Below are 18,503 nucleotides of genomic sequence, written 5' to 3'. Positions count from 1 at the left end.
TAAATTTTTTATGGAATGTAAATCGATAAAATTGAATTCTGTAATTCGATGAAACACAATTAGCAAATTGTCAACGATCGAAGCACCGCGTACTGAAAAAATTTAGCATGAAAAGTGCCAGTGAAAAGAAATGATTTATCAAACTGATTATAGTCAAATTAGTTTATTTAATTAATAATTCGTCCCATATCGAGTAAAGCTGATTATGGAGTGGTTTATTGAGTTTGTTCTAATAGTTTGGTTTTTGTATTTAAAAATAGTTGATAAATTGTTATGTTTACATTGCGCTCTCTTTGAAAAAAAGATTCAAAATATTTATTGAATTTCCTTAAAGTTCATAAGAACTGAAAGGAAAAGATGAATCATGGTCTTCATACAGACGAAATGACCAATGAAATATGAATTTGCTAATAATTACTGCAAACGAGGGAACGACGAAGAGGACTGTGGAAATGAGGGAAAAACTGACAGAGTCGTCGAGTCTCTCCCCCCCCCCCCCCCCCCCGAGGACGGGGCCATATGTTCGTTAAATATCAAAGCAGCAAAAGACGAAGAAGAGAGAAAAGGAGGAGTGAAGATGGAGCGAGCGAGGAGCAAAGGGGAAGCTTGAGCGTGAGAGTAAAAAAAGAATTGCTCGTGATTCGTGATGGCAAGTCAAGTAGAGGAAGAATGGAGTGTACATAGAGGGAAGAGGAAAGACAGTCGAGCGCGGTCTGAGAAACGCCACGGAGCTCGGAGGCCTGTGTACTTTTCTGTCTCTTCAACGCGTGAATTTTCCGGACATTTCAAATTAAACGAGCGAAGAAAAAAAACACAATCCCGTACAGAATCGGTTGAGAACAGTTGAGAAACAAAACAAAAACACTTCGACGGTCGACTGATTCGAATTCGGCATTAAAAAATTGTTCGAATGACGCTATTGACCCCATGAACGAGAAAGTGAATAAAACTCGTGGTTATTTCGCAAGAGAGGATAACAAAAGAACTGAAAATACTGTTCCTCCAGGAATTGTCCTTGAACATCAATATTCGAGGTTAGTTTTTCATAACAAAGTAAAACCGCCAAAAAAAACTGATGACAACAGTAAAGAACGACGAATCGAGTTCTATTAATCGTATTAAATTGCATTTTTATGAAATAATTCGTTTTCTTCGATTCTTTTCGAATTGTTGCTGCTTCAATAATGAGATTATCATAAGAATATTTCTCCGTGTGCATACCGCGCTGCTCGACACTGTTTCCGGTACTCATCCTAACGGTAAGGTTGCGTCTCCGTTATGCGAACGAGATCTTCGATGTACAGAAGCAAGGCACACACTCAGCAACTAACATCGCGGTGGTATGCGAGAGCGTGTCGATGTAACTTAATTGCCAATTGAGTCTGTGCGTTGTTAAGCACGCGTGAAATCGACTGTGTTTTCCGAAGGGTTGACTTTGCTCGTAGGGACGGGAGTTCAGGCACTGATGGAAATGGATTTTCACTGTAAAACCCTTTCTTACGTACCCTGAGGCTAGCGAAACTAATATTACAATCGGAGTGCCGTTGCCGATGTCGACATTATAATGATAGAGTCGTCTAACAAACCATGAATTTCGTAATTGATATTGGAATCATTTCGAAAGTAGCTGTTACAACGACTATATTTTTTAAGGGGAATCCAGTGCGAAATCGGTGAATTTCTAGAATTCGTGAATGAAATAGCAAAGTTTTGACATTTTTTTCTATGCACAGGGCTCAGATGTTGAGAGGATTCGGAAAAAAGTACGGTAAAAATCGTAAAGTCGTAAACAAAGGCATGACCGCGGGCAGATTATGACATTTTTTTCGCGGCGCTCGAGGCTGATACATTTGCAATCTATGAATCGAAAATGAGCCGAAATTTCTTCTTTCTAAAAAAAAATGGGGGAGAATTTAAACTTCAGTATACAAAATAGGTGAAAAATTTTTTTTTACGTTTTTACGTAACAATCGAAAAGTAAAGATTCTGAATAATCGTTAATGATCTTGAGATGTTTGTAATCAGTCCATAAAGTGTTTCTTGGAAAATCACGTTCGCATTCGAAAATAGTGTTTCGAGAAAAATGCCATTTTCTCATATTTTTCTGTATTTTTTTTGAGACTCTCAAAATATGAATGTCAGTGTCAACATTGATGTTTTTTCTTTACGAACCGTTTGCTTACGAGATAATTCAGCGTTTGTCCACTTTTCGAACCTCGACGAAAGAGTGGACCTTGAAAAATATGTACAGAAAAATATTTCTCGTACAAGTTCAAGAATCGGCTTCAATACGTCTTTTTTCAAATTCCCAGAATTCACGTACGTTTTTCTCAATTCCTATTCGCCGCTTTTCCCGGAATGGTATTCGAACAACGTCCGATAAATTCTCCAGGAATTTCGTTAATACGACGTTGATTTTTCGCCGCAAAAGCGCGTGCATCGCGTTCTGTGTGTTGTTAAATCCGCTTCAACGAGCCATGCTTCATAGTCGATCGTCGGTCGCGAGGAGATTTTTTATTCAGATAACAAAAGTCGCGAAAATTTTGACAATTCGCTCCTACCAGGAGATATTAAAAAATATTCCGACTTGAGAAAACTCTGTAAAGAAACGTTCGATTGGTGCAAAATCAATAATCGAAATTATATGGTCACGAGTGAGAAAATATTCGTGTTTGAAGGCGTCAAGAAAGATCGAGCTTGCGGCTACAAAAATGACAGGTTTTGACCTTCGCTTCGAGCGTTTGCCCTTCAATCGACAAAACTGGGAGAGACAACGTTCGTGATTCGTCGCACGCTTGATTGTTTTGAGTCTGCGAATAGATCGAGGAACTCGGAACAATGAAAATATGAAATTGAACGAGGTCGACGTACACGTCGCCATCTTCGACGCACAAACGAGCCTGCGACGAGTTAGCACGCTCGAGTTACATGTGTTTAGTTGAATATTGGAAAGGTTCGAGCATCCTGGCGATTTCTCCATCGCGAGGAAGTACCAGAGGAGCAATATAAAGTGCAACTTACACAGGCGTAGCTGTGACGTTATTTTAGCAGACCACGAGTGCACCTACCAATTTGCGAAAGTTACGGTCAAACTTTTGTAATAGCCTTTCGGTGCTGTATATTATATGCTCAAGTTGCCACGCGATCTCCGACGTCCTGTAGTTTCCTCGATCTATATATAAACTTGTTCCCGTCATGTCGACTCTCGGTCCATAAAGTTCTTATCATAGCGAGTCGAGTCTCGCGGTTGCTTTCACAGACATTTTCTCAGACATTTTTCAAACTCTTACCAAACCGAGATTTTCCTCGAGCTGATATCTCGATTGATTTATTCGCACTTTGGTCATCGCGACCTGCTCCACATTTTTTGTCGACATTCATCGCGTCGATGTTCGATTGTCCGGCTCTTTCCCCGTCCACTTTGATTCCTTTATTTTCTTCTACGATACGAATTTTCAATGGATTTCAAGCCAGCGTTTCCCAGCTCGGAGATAAAAGCTGCCGACAAGAAGCATTTTTTCATTCGACCTTTAATAAATTTGATTTTTTAACTTTCCTCAGTGCGGATTCTTCTTTGAGGTGAATTTCATTTTCCCCGAGATGCGCTCGCCGACCCCGGCCGGAGCTCGAGCTGCTGCGACCTTTCGACTGACTGGGCGAAGCGATCGGGTGACTGCACTCACCGGTAGAAAGAAAAGGAGCAGGCGAGCAGCCAGAGAATAAAGGAGGAAAGAAGTGGCGCGTTAGATTTTCGAATGCACTCACGACACGGAGCAGCCGGCGGCTCCTCTACCGGCGACTCCTCGAAATAGAATACAGATTGGATTGGAAAAGAGCATGCCGGGAGTGAAGCCTCTCCCTGCGCTTCTTCGCTCCCTTTTTCTCTATGAATGTCATTCAATCGCTTTTTTTTCTCAACTGCTATCGCGACTCTCCTTTCCTTCGGGAACATTTCATCAGTTGCTTTTAAAGAGCACGAGGAATGTTCAACGGAGGAGATTTTATTCACGTCGAAAAACCATTGATTCCACTCGGACGTTTCGCAAATGCGAAACACAAATAATTTTCAAAATATATATCTTTTCTTCCAAAACGTTTTTTTTAAATATTTCGCACGAGAATCGCTCGATCGAAAACGTCCCTTCGGGTCGACGATCGTAGCCGAGGATATTCGCCACCGATTTTTTTTTTCGAATCTTCGCAGAAACTGAGTAGATTGAGCGCATTCAAACATATTTTTTTTTTAATTCGAACGGCAGACTGTTGGGTTCGTTCAACGAAGGAACAATTCTGTCGCTTTGTCGTTTTCTCGGCAAAAATATTAAGAAACCGTAACTTCGGTTACAAATATATAAAATCTCTCTGTTACTCAGGGAAGAAGGAAGGCGGAATAAAAATTTTTTGAAACGTGGCTGCGGACGCGAGTTTTGAGAAAAATTCGGCTCTCGTCGCACTTTCTGTATTTCGTTTGACATTCCAAGCTGGTTTACCGATCGAAAGTAAATATTAATTGTTTTTATGGAATAATCGCGTTGCTCGGCGTGCAAAAATAATGGTGACGGAAATTTTGTTGATTGACAGTTCCAAATGCCCGGAACATGACGTCGAATGCGATCAGGGGTATACGGAGGAAGAAGAGCTCGTTGTGCGAGGTAAAGGTGGCGGTGATCGGTGCTCCCGGAGTCGGAAAGAGCGGTGAGTGCTTTTACATCCAACTTTAAACGTCGAGATATAAAACAGCCTTCGGTATTTCTCGCGAGAGATGAGAGCTCGGCGAGAGTCATTCCTCGCTCTACGAGACGAGGGACAGACCGCGAATGGAGAAAGGGCGAGAAACGGAGGAGAGTTTTCTCTCTTACACAGACTCGAAGCGAGCGTTGAGAGTAAAACGTAACGTTATGACGAAAATAGAGCGTGTACGGGCTCCGCGTATACACAAAATCTGATGCCTCGAGCCCGGAAAGGTTTGTCGAACATAAAGAAACTGAAAGGAATATAGAAAAAGCGTTGCAGCTCATCACGGTAAATGAATAATAATGGAAACCGTTTAATTCGGTTGAATTATCGTTGGAGCGAAACTTTTGTGCTTTTCTCTCCTCGAAATATGAATTTTTGTAAACAAAAAGCCAGATTTGGTATAGGCCAATAATTTTCATTGTTGGAAATTCTTTTGGGAATACGCCTCGAAAAAAATAAGGAAACGAGGTGATAAAAATGGTCCCGGGGGGAAGGAAAATAACGAATTTTTGGAGTCGTGTATATAAATACACCGCGGAATTCCTCGTACGCCTACGTTCGCGGCGGTTTTTTCTCAAAGGATCATTCGGTAAATCGTTCGGCCAATCTTATATCGAGTAGCCCCGGATTTTTCGTTCTCACGTCCGGAATAGAAACGCGTGTTGAGGGAGGGGCAAAAATAAAGAAGAAGAAGAAGAAGAAGACGTAAAACGAGATGAAGTAAAAGAAGATTCGATAACTCATGAGGAAACAACGCTCAAGCAGACACAACTTTCTGGCTTACGGTACACGAACTTGAATTATTAGAGACACGCTCGGCTCGCGCTCCCCGACTTAACCGACGTGAAAAAGATATCTCGAGGAAAATCCCGCGCGCGAGGCTCGCCAATTTCGTGGAATAAAACGAGCGGCGTTTCATTTAAATCTATTCGCGGGTTCCTCGATCGCAGACTTTTCATTCTCATTTTTCGACGACTTCGTTTGTTCGTTTTTCAACGAAAATCTCGAAGGATTCGGGGCGAAACGGTTACGAAAATGCGCGGCGCGCATTTCCTCAGCGAAAAGTCGTTCCACATTCTGTGCAAAACGGATCGCGCGATTATGGAACGAAAGTGTTGCCTGCGCGAGCGGCCCGGTAGGAAAACAAGAGACAAAAGGGAGCCAACGGAGCTGCTCGCGTCTTCGCGAAACCTGGCACGCGCACCCGGTTTTCCCAACTCTCGTCGCGCGAGTCCTTGGCAGAACCGATGCCTCCCCATTGCTTCATCCAGATTAATGTCATCTTGTCTTTTACAAATATAACCGAACTGCTCGGCCCTCTGCGCGAGAGTGAAGAAGCGAGCCCGGAAGCTCGACCATCGGTCGACACCCCGGCAGCGATTTCCGGTCGCGCGTGAAATCAACGCTTTTGCTCCCCGCGAGATCATCCTGCTCCGGTTGCTCCTCCGCGCGTCGAAGACCGTGACGAGGGGAAGAGAGGAAAAACCGCGAAGGGCGCGCAGTTTAACGCGCGAGTATATTTTCGGTGGAGGCGTCAAAAGCCTCGCGTTGCTTCAACAGCTGTTTCGCCATTTTGGTGTGCACGTTGATTCGCTGACGAGGCAAAAATCATAATTCACTTGAATTTACGTCTCGAGTTCGCTAGCTCCAAAGGGAGAGAGAATTATTGAAAATGCTTGCAACAATTTATCGATTAAATACGAAATTTATGCACAAGAAGCCCGCCCGGCCTTAATCCGTCCCGCGATTCCGATCTGACAGCAAGATAACAAGCTTCCGATTCTATAAAAGATTCTCCGCATTAATCACCGCCCGAGCCGCATATTTACCCTAATTTTTACTCCGTATAATTCCGCCGATTAATCAAAGTCGCGATAAACGTGAGAGCTCGAATAAATATTCCAGCACGAACGATATCCAATTGAATTTGTATGTTTCCCCGTGCAATGACATGCAAACGCGAATCAAATTTCCAGATACTCCGATAATCATTATTCCATTTAATTCTGCGTCGTAGGATCGTATTTATTTCGTCGTAGTTCATTTCGTAGGATCATATTTCACTGGTGTCTAAATTCGCTCGATTTTAACATCCTAATTAAAGACATAATCACCTAAATTAACGTCAGAGTTATATTCATTCGAAATTGTAAATAAATTTTTTCAACTTATCTCGCATGGCGAATGAAATGACAAGCCGTCTCTGGCTTAAAAAAAATCGCTCTGGAGAGGGCGAAGAGAAAGCACAGAGGGAAATGGACAGAAAAAAAGGGTCGATAAAATGACAGAAGGCTGTGACAGGAATGGGCCAAGGGAAGAAGAAGCAAAGTGTCGAAATAAGAGCAAATGTGACGTTATACGAGTGCTCATTACCAATTTCGTTAAAAATCTTTAACGTAATTTATCTTAATTACTAGTAAGACAACCGTCTCGAATTTCGTCGCAGACTTTCTTCAAGGCTTTCTTAAGAAAATCGTTTCTTGCACGAACTAGCTTGAAAATCGCGATAATTCGAGTCCAAAGTGTCGGCGTAGAAAAGAGCGAAGTAGTCGGAGTAAACGAGCGGTCTGACGTCCGGGGAAAAAAGTGTTTTCTCTTTCCCTCCCTCTCTCGGGCTCCGTTTCTCTTCCGCCAATATTTCATCACGATACATTAATGAAGGAGGTACGCGAACGAGAGTGCGAAAAATGAAAAACGGAGTCGCCGAGAGCGAGCGCGAGAGAGATCCGGAGGTACGGGAATGTTTGAAAAGTGTGTAGCGGAATCCTCGAAGCTAGTCACGCATTCCCGGAGCTCGATGATGTATTTCGAGACTCGAGCACGTCTCAATACCGCGCGGAGCAAGCACTTGGCGCGAGCTCTATTCTCGTTGCTCTCCGCTGGAGCAACGAATAGACCGCGAAAACAAGAGAAATAGAAAGAGCGAGCGAAGGAAAGAGAAAAAGGTATGCGAGTTTCGATGCATTCGTAGATTTCTCGCAATCTCTTGTCGCCCTGCTGTGCCTCCCTGCTCGTACTTTCCTTCGTCCCGATAACGCATTATCTTCGACATGAATTATAGTCAGCCATCCCCTTCGGGGCTGGCTCCTCTGCCGCTGCTCCCCCGCACCGACGTTTTACAGGCGACGCGAGAGCGTCACACGCGGGCTGCATGTATAATCGGATGACGTAGTGGATCGTGTATGTGCGAAAACGCGGCCTTCCTCCTCTCGTGCCTCTCCTGTTAATTATAACGACAGACCGGAGAGAGAAATTCTCGCTCGCGTTCCTCTCTTCGTTACCAAACTTCTGTGCTTCTACGCAGAGACCGCGTCGATGCTTTTCCAGCGGCATCGCCCTGCCCCCCCTCGTTGCGTACGTGGACCAACAATCGAGCCAGTCAATCTTTCCTACAAACAAGCCCAACGGAGTTTAGAAATCAATAATTGCCTGACGCGCTTTACAACAATCACTGAAAAGGGACGAACGCCCTCGCGTTCGTCCGAGCCACAAAAGTACGAATATTTTAATAAAAACCGAGGGAAATTCTCCCGAGCGCAAACCCCACCACGAAATGCTCCGCGTCCCGTCCACGATCCTCGACGTCGTCTTCGTCGTTCAGACGCCCGAGGATTCGCTCAAATATTTAGTCTACATCCGGCCTGGAATTTCCTCGGTGTTTCTAGGATGCGCACCGACGGAAAGAGACGCACAGTCAAAGTGCATTTCGGGGACTGCACACCAGGAATGCAACAAAACAGACGCGCGGCTCAGACTCAGACCGGGAGAGAAACATCCGAGCTCTCTCTCTCTCTCTCTCTTCGAACATCCCTCAAATAATGTATACGCGTGTACACGTGAATATACGACAAACAGCCGATCCACATTGACATGCCAGTCTCATTTCGCACACAACCGCGCCGCCTCTACACTGATGAAGTGCTTCTTGATTAGACGTCTTCATTGTACGCGCGGATACTCCTAATAGAAACATCCCATTCAATGAATATTAATGATGATTGATTGCTAGGTACGCTTTCACGCATGCAATAATGTTTCTTAGCCGCGAACGCTTGATTTGGAAACTGGAATTTGGAAACTGGATCGTACTTCAATATTTTATTGCTCGATCGTCAATGTTCGGGCTTGGGGATTTTACTTTTTTCCGTCAAGAGCAATCAGGCGAATACCGCGGTTCACGACGCTTTGGGACTTGGTAGACAAATTGCGCTCGCGAAGAGAAACAAACGCGAGGAAGTTTGACACGGAAAAACTCGGATTTCGGGCGCCCGGCAGATCCGGCGGACGGGTTCGCTCGAGAACTCGCTCTGCTTCCCGAACTGTCGACTTTCGTTACGGGCGTTTTTTTTTAGTTCTTTGAATAAATTCGGACTCTCCGGAGCCGTGTAACGAGCAAAATCGCTCTCGGAAGTTCCGCGAGGTTCAATGAGCGAGTGGAGAGTTCATTGGCGCGCGCGATCAACGTGCACGAAAAAATTGGGGATCCTCCAAAAGTAAAAGCTGATAATTCGCGAACGATGTTGGAAAAGAAATGATGCGAATTAACTCGAGATTTTACGTGTAGCTCCGGACTTTTCCAGAACTCGAAGGCTCCAATATACTCTCCGAATAATGTAGGAACGAGCGGATAATAAGCGCACAAGAAAGCACGCATAAAAAGAGAGAGAGAGAGAATTGCAGTTTGCGGTACGTGGTTTTCGTGGCAGATTCGTTGGTATAAAAATAGTGCGGTACACACTCGACGAAGCGGGTCACTAGGCTGTGTCGAGTATCTCGAGTTTCCGAGTCTCCGATGTCGATACGCGCGATTTTATTCGATCGCGCGTTTCTTTCATTTATTTTATTCTCGATTCCAGTTTTCCATGGCGAATAAATGTTTCGCAACGATTCCGGCCAATTTTTCACTGGCTCGCTCGATCGAGCATTCATCGGACTTTGTTATACTCAACAATTATTTCGAGAGAGGATTGTTTATCATTGTTTTCGTAGCGAAGGTTCGAGCCACTTCCGGTTGCGAGGCATACCGACGCGTAACTTTTCCGTGCTTCTTTCCTAACTTCTTCTCGAAACTTCAGCCGCGTATTCCACCTCGCTTTGGTTTCTCGTGGATCAGCTCGCACTTCCGCAAACTTTTTACTACTCTAAACTCCACTCTTTTTGTTCAACTTCCGGTAGTACAAATATCTCAAAGTTCTCTTCTTCGCTTCCATTTCTTCTTCTCCTTCTGCTGCTGCTTATTTTCTCTCATTTCTCCCTTTTCTTTCTCTCAATTCGTACTTCAACAAAGCTACTGGGTTTTTTTTTCTTTCATTGAAAATCCTCGACCCTCGCTGCTGTCAATGATATCGAAAAAACCGAATCGCTTCGTGCGGATTCGCAATGGAGAGTTTGCAGCCGGACCACACGCGAGGAGTTTCTCGAAATCGTATAATATCCAGGAAATTTCACTGTTTGGACACGTGTAACGGACGCATTATATATGCAAGCAAACCGCCTCAGCTCCGCCGCGAGCTGAGTAAACCCATTAAAACGGTAGTTTCCAACATTGGAACGAGAGAGCCGCCGCGCGGGGGGAACTTACTTGTTGAGAATCACCGCGACTCAGTGCCCACCGAAATCAATCTTAGATACTTTCTCGTTATCTCCAGTTTCTTGGTCCCCCATTAATTACGCTAAAATCTCGCAACATTTTTCATTTTTCTCGTTCTAAGAACATTTCATGATTTTATTTCGTCAGAAGAATTTATTGCGGCAATTACGTCGAAAAATTATCGATTTTTTCACAAATCAATATCATTTTAAAATGATTTTTCAAACAGACGAAACTCGGAGTGTTTTTTGTACCGAAAATTCATTCGAATAAAATTGAAAGGAGAGAGTCCTCCTTTTTGTAGCGATCAATCGATCAGCAGATTCATGAAACCCCGTGAAATAATGTTTTCCTCTGATTTTCCAGCGCTCACTGTAAGATTTCTGACGAGGCGTTACATCGGAGAATACGATCATCAATCGGGTAAGAATTTCTATTTTTATGAGTATTTTTCTACGGTATTAGAACTCGGGGGATAAAAGTATAAATACTATTTTAGATGCTTCCGAGTTGTTTTTTAATAAATTCAATGTTTCACGAGGTTCTGGAGTCGCGAACGGGTCGGGGGATAACTTGGAAAGTCCGCGGCGGGGCTTTTGCCAACAGTTTGGCCGAATATTTTGGTAGTCTAAAAATTTGTAAACAACTGTGAGAATCGTGTTGCGGGGCCTTGATGCCGGTTGTGAAGGGGAAAACCTGAGAAGCCGACTCCACCGACCAAGTTTTTGGGGTTACAAATGTTTCAGACGTCGTTGCACCGACCGCGCTCTTCGAATAGATAAAAAAAAAAATTGACAAAAAACATTGGAGCAGTGACTAAGAGCAGTAAAAATAAAGCAAAATTTCCGAAAATTTCGACAGATTTTAAGAAAGCAAAGAAAACATGATTAGTCACAAATGTTTTGGATTCGTAATACGAGGCTGTCGTGTTCGGTGGCGAGGAAGACGACCAAGTGCGAGTGACGACACGATCAGTGAATTTGAAAAAGTGCCAAAGAGCGGGTCCGAGGAACGTCCGCGGAGCGGTGGTTGGCGAAGTAACGTCGTCTTTCCTCGCGGCCGCGGGGTTCGTTCAAACGCGCTTCTGTCTGGTCTAAATTCGTCTTCGACGAATTTGACACTTGGACACGATTCACGGCGAGCGCGACATTGATTTTCCACGAGCCGCCGTTTTTTCTCCCGCCTCACTTTTCCTCGAATATTTTTTGGCTACTCGCGGAGTCTTTCGTCAGCCCGAAAAACATGCTAATACGAAATTGACCTTTGGTGGCTAATTGTTTCGAGCTTTCTCGGGGCTTCCCCTCGGAGATGTTCCGTTCATCTGCAATCTTCGTTTCTTCCTCGTGTACACATTAACACATAGATAGATGAAACTGCGATGAAAATGAGGCTAAACGAGCCAACGATTTCTGTCACTGATTGCATTATTAGTATTTAAGTGAGCAATTACTCCGAACCTCTTTATTTTTATCTCGCTTTTATTTCGCAACAAGTATCTCGAAATTTCATCGGATCAAGCGCACATAACAACATTTCCATCTCATTAATACTGATTTTACTGATCGGAACGAATAATAGATCGCCATTAGATTCTCACAATGAATTTATTGGCCGAATCATCGAACCGCGTCACAACGACCGATAACACATGCTAATTAATCGATTAATTGTCCCCCCTTCCCCCCCGCAGAGAACCGATACAAACACGAGGTGTTGGTTGACGGAGAACCAATTCTCTTCGAGATTCTAGATTCGTGCCCAAAGGTGAATATATACGCAAAAGTCTCTCTCTCTCTCTCTCTCTCTCTTTTACTCTCTATTTTTCCAATCATTTCATTCGCCAAACACTCGTCTTCAATCTCGTTTCGATACAAGACGCACTCGCTTTAATTACTCATTGTACTAAAGAGATAATGAGACCGAGTATAGTTTCATTATAGTGCACATACCTTTTACGTGTTTTTACTCACCGGCGAGCCTTTTATTCTCGCTCAGCTAATAGAATAAGTGCATTTTCAACCCTCTTTGATATAACATTATTCGAGCAACAACGTCCGAGGCTCAAGTTTTTCATAATAACATTATTTTCAATTGATTTAATCCCGGTGCTTGGAACGAATATTAAAATGTTTTGGCGCTTTACGTACTTTTACTTTCTACTTATTCAAATCCATTCGCCTCCCCCCCCTCACCCTCCCGCCGTTTTTTGCTTTCCTTTTCCATTGCTGACGATTTTTTCAGGTAAATTTCAAAGCTCACGACGGTCTCGTGGAAGAGAGCTTCATGGATTTTGTGTCAGAGCAATTCGTTATTTTTATTATTCGATAATAACGATGGCGAAAATAATCCTAAAAAATGCTTGTTTTATCGAGCAAACGACTCGTAATTCCAAAGCTTTTTTTCCATTTCATTACCTCTTCTCTCTCGACCCTAGTCATTCGCGATCGAAATCCCTTTCATTTTGCATGTTATTGATTTTTTAAAATCGCGTTCGTTTTGGCAAGCAAATGAACTACTTTCATTAACGCAAAGTTCGTTTCGCGATAACTCGATATTGCGAAAGGCTGATTTTGTGTGCTTTTTCGATGATTTCGTTCGAAATCGTCAAACATAAAAGTCTCAATTGTGTGAGGATTTTCAATCATATTTTTCACTTGATATTCGCTCAAATGAAAACTTTGAATTCATAGCTTCGAATAAATTGAATAATTAATTCGATTCGATTGAGTAAATCTAATTGAATGATTTATGAATGAAACTGTGCATTAATGAAAAATATGATTGAAAATGCTTGGAATCGAGACTTTCATACTCGTTGTCGATTGGTCATTGAAAATATTGAATGATTGGAATCAGAGCGAAGATGAGTTACCGACGACCGAGAGCCTGCAATGGGCGGACGGTCTGCTGCTCGTTTACTCGATTACGGACAGAGGCTCGTTCAATTTCGTAAGAAAAGCGAAACAAGCGCTCGCCGTCGCCGATCCTGAAGCCGCAATGCCGCTCGCTCTCGTCGGCAACAAGGCTGACATGGTACACCTCAGACAGGTGAGCGCCGAAGAAGGGGAAATACTTGCGAAAGACTTCGAATGCTGGTTCAGCGAAGTAACCGCCGCCGAACAGGTAAGAACGTTAAATTTGTTCATTTCAACATTTTCGTGGTTCCTAAATACGAATATAATTGGAGGATTTTTTCGATATTTTTGATTCTTCGGGTTTGAAAACTTTTGGTTACTGGTTGCAACGATTGCAATGAAAATGTGAATTCGAGCGATTTAAATTGACTAAAATTGTCAAGAAATTTGTTCAAAGTTGTTGCGGATGAAGATTTGTAAATTCTTTCGCAAAGAAAAGCTGAGTTTTAAAGAGAGTAAAAAGCTTATGAAAAATTGCTTTCAGGTTGCTCAAGTGGCTGAATCATTTCACGAGTTATGTCGCGAGGTACTGGCAGCGAGAAGGCGCAATAAACAGTCGCTGTTGGACCGGATGTTGGGCAGCAAAGCGACGAGAGCTTATTCCCGAGGAAAGAGTGATTCGGCACTACCGAAGGATTAGCTAATAAAAAAGGAAAGATAAAAGGGCGGAAGAAATGGCGAAGCCTACGAGATTGTCACGGTGAAACAATAATTTTCATTTGTTTTCTTTCAATGAGGGACGCAACCGCTATGAAGTGGTTCTGGGTTCGAGCGTTTTTTTAATTTTATAAGAAAAACGCTTTTTCTCATCCGAAACAGTTATGATTCGATCGGAACGATTGAAATCGCGATTGCCAAAGAATCCAACTTTTCGTAACTTTCGAATTTTTTGAAAATATTTTCAATTCGTTCGCGGAGTAACGATAATGTTGAGCTTCGATCGAAACAAAAGTTTTTCTCTCTCATCGTGGTTTTGAAATGTTTGTTAACAGGCTCGGGATCGAATTGACTTTCTAACAAGTCGAAAATCGAGGCAATTTTGCTGATAGAAGCAACGTGTGATTACGTTGTTATCTTCCTTTGTTTTCGCGCCGTTATTTATTCGAGTTTCAAGCGTAGGTAATAAGTGTTTCGAAATAATAATGAATTTAAAATACCCAGTTATTTTGTACTTCGGATAAAACGTGACTCGTTCACTTTATTATTGCTCTCTTGGTCGTTGCTCGTGATTCGAGGAATGGAAATCGAAGCTTCGAGTCTCGTCTCGCTTCCAGGAGAGCTTACAAACGAATTTATTTATTGTTAGCCAAATGTGTTGTAACCACGATTCTTTCGAACGGTGGATCATTGACGAAATAAACGAATTTTTCACGTCTATGTCGTACGTACACTGGAATAATGTTGGTCGGTGACAGAAATAATCTGCAAGTTTTTCGGCGTCATGGCCCTTTTCCAGCTTCAATTTGTTCCTATATTTTTCCTCTTTTTCCCTCGACTTATTGTTTCTCGGCTCACCGAATAAAATTTCTACTACTTGTTGTCGTCGTAATTTTCCAAAACGTCAGCCAAATGTTCGTTGTCGCGAGGCTTTTTCAAGTGTTTCCTCTTGTTGTTCGGCTTCTTTCGTTTCAGAGGAACCGGCTTCTTAGGTCCGTGATCTTGCATCGAACGGATTCCTTGCTTCTCCAAATACTCGTCGATCTTTTGGTCATCCATTGCGTCAACCGCCACTGCTCGCCACAATTTTTGGAACTCTTCGTCTACCGGGAATTGCGCCGTTTTGTCGTTGTAAAATACTATTTTCTTCTTATCCAACGGTCGCGTTATGAATAATATCTCATTTTGGAGACTCTGAGACAAGGAAAACAATCAAAATTAGATGTCACCTTGCTAAAAATATCTAATTACCTTTTCAAAAAAGATATTTTGTAACGAATTTGACGAAAAGTCCAGACTTAGTTTTGGTCGTTAAGATTACCTCAACGTACGAAGGAAATTCATGGTGATTTTTTAGTTTTGATAGTAACTTTTGGCAGAAATTTTTGCTTTCGAAAAATACTGTTTTACTTGAAAGATTGCCAGTAAGTTATGATTTTTCCAAAACATTCCTGTATAATAAAGATTTTTTTCTACAGGACAACTTACTTTCAAGTGTTTGTCGCAAAGCGGTAAACTTTCCTGTATATCTTCCATCAGAATTCCTCCCAAACCTTTCAAATCCTGTTGCTTCAATAACCGCAACAATGATTTTTTATCCTTTATTTTATACATGGCTTTGAAAGAAAATCTGCCATCCGGGGAAACTTCGATTTTGGGATTTTTTAGTAAAGCTTCCGTTTGTAGCCATTGTTTAACCTGAAGGAAAAAAAAATAATTCCAATTTCTATGGAAAAGTCTTCTATGATGGGATATTTCTCAGATTTCAAACTCGTACCTTTGAGCCAACATCCAACTGATTAGTTTCGTCCAGTATTTCTTCCAGTGTCAATGGATGATCGTCCCCATCCTGATGTCGTGCTTTCATGTGTTTCACAATTTTAGCCAGGACTCCAAATTTATATTGCGAACTGCCTGACATTGTCTTGTAATTGACAATGTCCAATTTTGGCGCGGAAGACGCTGATGAAACCTTTGGTTTCTTTCTCGGCTCATCGCGGACACTTTCTTTTTCCGGTTCTCGTTTTTTCTTTTCAACTCTGTTGAAGGAATATGAATTGTAAGAGCGAGATTTAAACACAAAATTGTTCACAAGTGATGGTTTGTTTTAGTGGTTTTTGTCAGAAAAACATTACTTTTCAAGTTCGAAAATTGTAGGTTATATTCTCGCAATTGGAACGAATAATGAGTAGCTTGGCATTTTGGTAGCAATAAACTTCAAAAACAGGAGTAATAAAGAATATGTAAATTATTTTGTTTTGAGGTTATGATCGCAAAGTTTTTCATGTTACTTACGTCGGTGTTGTGAGAGCTCGTTTTTTGAAGAGCTCTCGCTCTCTTAAAAGGGCTGGATCCATGATTGTGAATTTGAAAATTTACTAGATTTCTTAAACAATTAACTTGTGATAAAAAGCAACAATACGATCTACTACACGACAGTGGTTAAGACTGACACAGTGATCAGTGATCAGTCCGTTGGCCGACAGAGGCGTTGCGGTAGCTAGTAGGTAGTGCCGCGAGCGGAGACGCTGCGAAGTCTAAAATAGTGGCGGGTGACGGATTTCATGTCTGGACCTGTCTGGTTTAATCCGGATTCCGGATTCGAATAAAAGTGTAACACGAATGAAATATCTTCTCAAAAAAGTTCTCAAATGACAGACTTTTCGAAACTCACGAAACAGGAAGTACTGAGCGGTTACGTCAACCGATTTTTCCTCAAAATTTGATGTCAATGAATTTCGCAAGCACAACAAAAAAGTAAGTCCTTTATTTACACGACTCAAGTCGAACATAAAGTCGTCAGAACAATGGATCACAACACCCGAATTTTCATAACCGTCAAACTCGAGCTTGAACGTTTGCTTTACGTAATAACGTACTTTTATTTGTATAAATGGAATCCCAAATAACGTACGAGTATTTTGTGCATATATGGCACATCTGGGGATCCATTGTTTGCTAACGAAAACGCATTATAGGTCCGTGGGTGACCAAGTTGTTTGCGAGGACAACGATTCAAATGGGTATGCCCAGGGTACACAGGAATACGTATATATCACCATATATAGGTTTGTACAGCTTCAAAGAGCCAATACACGATTGCTATATATGTGTGGATGTAAATCGAGTATCGCGATCTGTATACATGTACAATTTTACCTTTATATATGGAGTATTTCAGTCCCAATCGAATTTAACTTTTTCTCAAAAATTATCATCGTATCTGTCGAAAAACTATGGAATCGAATTCGACTCGAACTTTTTTGTTCCGTAAAAACGTTTCTTCTCTACGATAATAAGGTTCATCCGTGCACCATTCTCTTCGTTTTTTTACAATGAGAATAACGGAGTCGTCCAAAGTAGTGTTGGGTAAGAATTTGATTGAAAAAAAGTGTGTACAGTGACGAAAGTTTCAAAAATGTGAAAAACAATTTTTTCATTAAATAGAACGTCCGGCTCGCTCTCGGCTCCGTTGCAGGGGCCCGAGGCCCCGTTTTATTTCTGTTAAAAATACTTCCTTATATAATCGAATAACTGAAAATATGTCGATTTTTTTTGTGATGCGAGTGCTTCGTAAAAAAAATGAATATTTCAATAAATTCGATTGATCCATTCGCGATTGGTTTTCCTCTACGTTTATATGTTTCCGTGGCTCATGTATGCATAATGCACTGTTGCATACCTATAAGTAACACATGCCCGGAGTTAGGATCTTTGCGTGTACCTCTCTCGCACAATATTAAGCGGGAAGCGGGAGTGATCGACACTCTCGAACCGATTGGCTATAATACACACAAATTACATGTGTATACGCGGCGGTGTATCGAGGTAGAGCATTTGGGGCAAAATGGACCCTTACCTCTTCGTTCTCATTACCGTGTCGATTCGAGCATCGATCCTCTCCCATTCATACACGTTGAGCCCTTGAGCTGCACAGTTAATTGAGCCATTCGCACCGCTATTTTCAAACGTTTCTCTCTCCGGCTCAAACCATCCGATTTTAATTTATAACCAGTGATTTGGAAAGCTGAGAATCTCCCTAAATCCTTTTTCATCATGAAAAAACCACCACGGAATTATGTTTTGCAAAAAATCGATAAAAAATCATAACTCGTCGTCCAAATTGAATAATCCGCCGAAATTTTATCAATTTTTCAGTATTTCATCGTACTCTTCGTCAACGCCGAAAAAACTTTCGACTCCTGCATATAAAAAAGACGGGAATACTTCATCTCGAGATGAAGATCGAACCGAAATCGAATATGCTCCCCGCAATTAAACCGATGAAACACCTCCAGCGGATTAGACAAATAAAGAGCAGCTGAAATCCTCCGACGAAGAAAATCTTTTATTCACGCGTTTTCTCCGAGGATTAGGATAATCCTTTCGGGCGAAAAAATCACTGTGGTTTACCGGCGGGGGGCGGGAGCAATATCGATAGGCGAGCCAAGCCAACGGAGAAAAAAGGAAATCGTGATGGGTATGAAGCTCGGGCTAAGGATGTGGAAGCAGGGAGAAAAGGAGGAGGGCTCCAAGGCTCTAAAAAGTTATAGGATCGTGCGCAACGTACAAACTTTCCTCTTAGGATACATAGGACTACTTTG

General features: G+C 42.2%; 2 protein-coding genes across 4 annotated transcripts; one reads left to right on the top strand and one right to left on the bottom strand.

The window, feature by feature from the left end:
* Positions 1-652: 652 nt before the first annotated feature.
* On the top strand, positions 653-14,619 carry LOC122417595 (ras-related and estrogen-regulated growth inhibitor). 3 transcript variants are annotated; one of them, XM_043431228.1, is made up of 7 exons: positions 653-1,034; positions 4,374-4,499; positions 4,582-4,695; positions 10,694-10,750; positions 12,018-12,091; positions 13,184-13,450; positions 13,727-14,619. In XM_043431228.1, exons 3-7 carry the CDS (start codon positions 4,599-4,601, stop codon positions 13,880-13,882), a joined length of 651 nt encoding a protein of 216 aa, XP_043287163.1. In that variant the 5' UTR covers positions 653-1,034; positions 4,374-4,499; positions 4,582-4,598; the 3' UTR covers positions 13,883-14,619. The 3 variants fall into 3 exon arrangements, with proteins under 3 accessions (XP_043287163.1, XP_043287161.1, XP_043287164.1); XM_043431226.1 differs by lacking the exon at positions 4,374-4,499 and having other exon boundaries at positions 654-1,034; XM_043431229.1 differs by lacking the exons at positions 653-1,034; positions 4,374-4,499; positions 4,582-4,695 and adding an exon at positions 5,465-5,522.
* Positions 14,404-16,384, bottom strand: TfIIEbeta (transcription factor IIEbeta). Its single transcript, XM_043431225.1, has 4 exons — positions 16,195-16,384; positions 15,677-15,938; positions 15,388-15,597; positions 14,404-15,093 (listed from the first exon to the last, which is right to left on the bottom strand). The coding sequence occupies exons 1-4, from the start codon at positions 16,254-16,256 to the stop codon at positions 14,773-14,775; spliced, it is 855 nt and encodes a 284-aa protein (XP_043287160.1). The 5' UTR covers positions 16,257-16,384; the 3' UTR covers positions 14,404-14,772.
* Positions 16,385-18,503: the final 2,119 nt, after the last annotated feature.

The sequence above is a fragment of the Venturia canescens genome, chromosome 10, assembly GCF_019457755.1.
Source record: "Venturia canescens isolate UGA chromosome 10, ASM1945775v1, whole genome shotgun sequence".
NCBI lineage: Eukaryota > Metazoa > Arthropoda > Insecta > Hymenoptera > Ichneumonidae > Venturia > Venturia canescens.
Note: the sequence above shows the minus strand (reverse complement) of the source record. Positions and strands in the feature narration are given on the sequence as shown.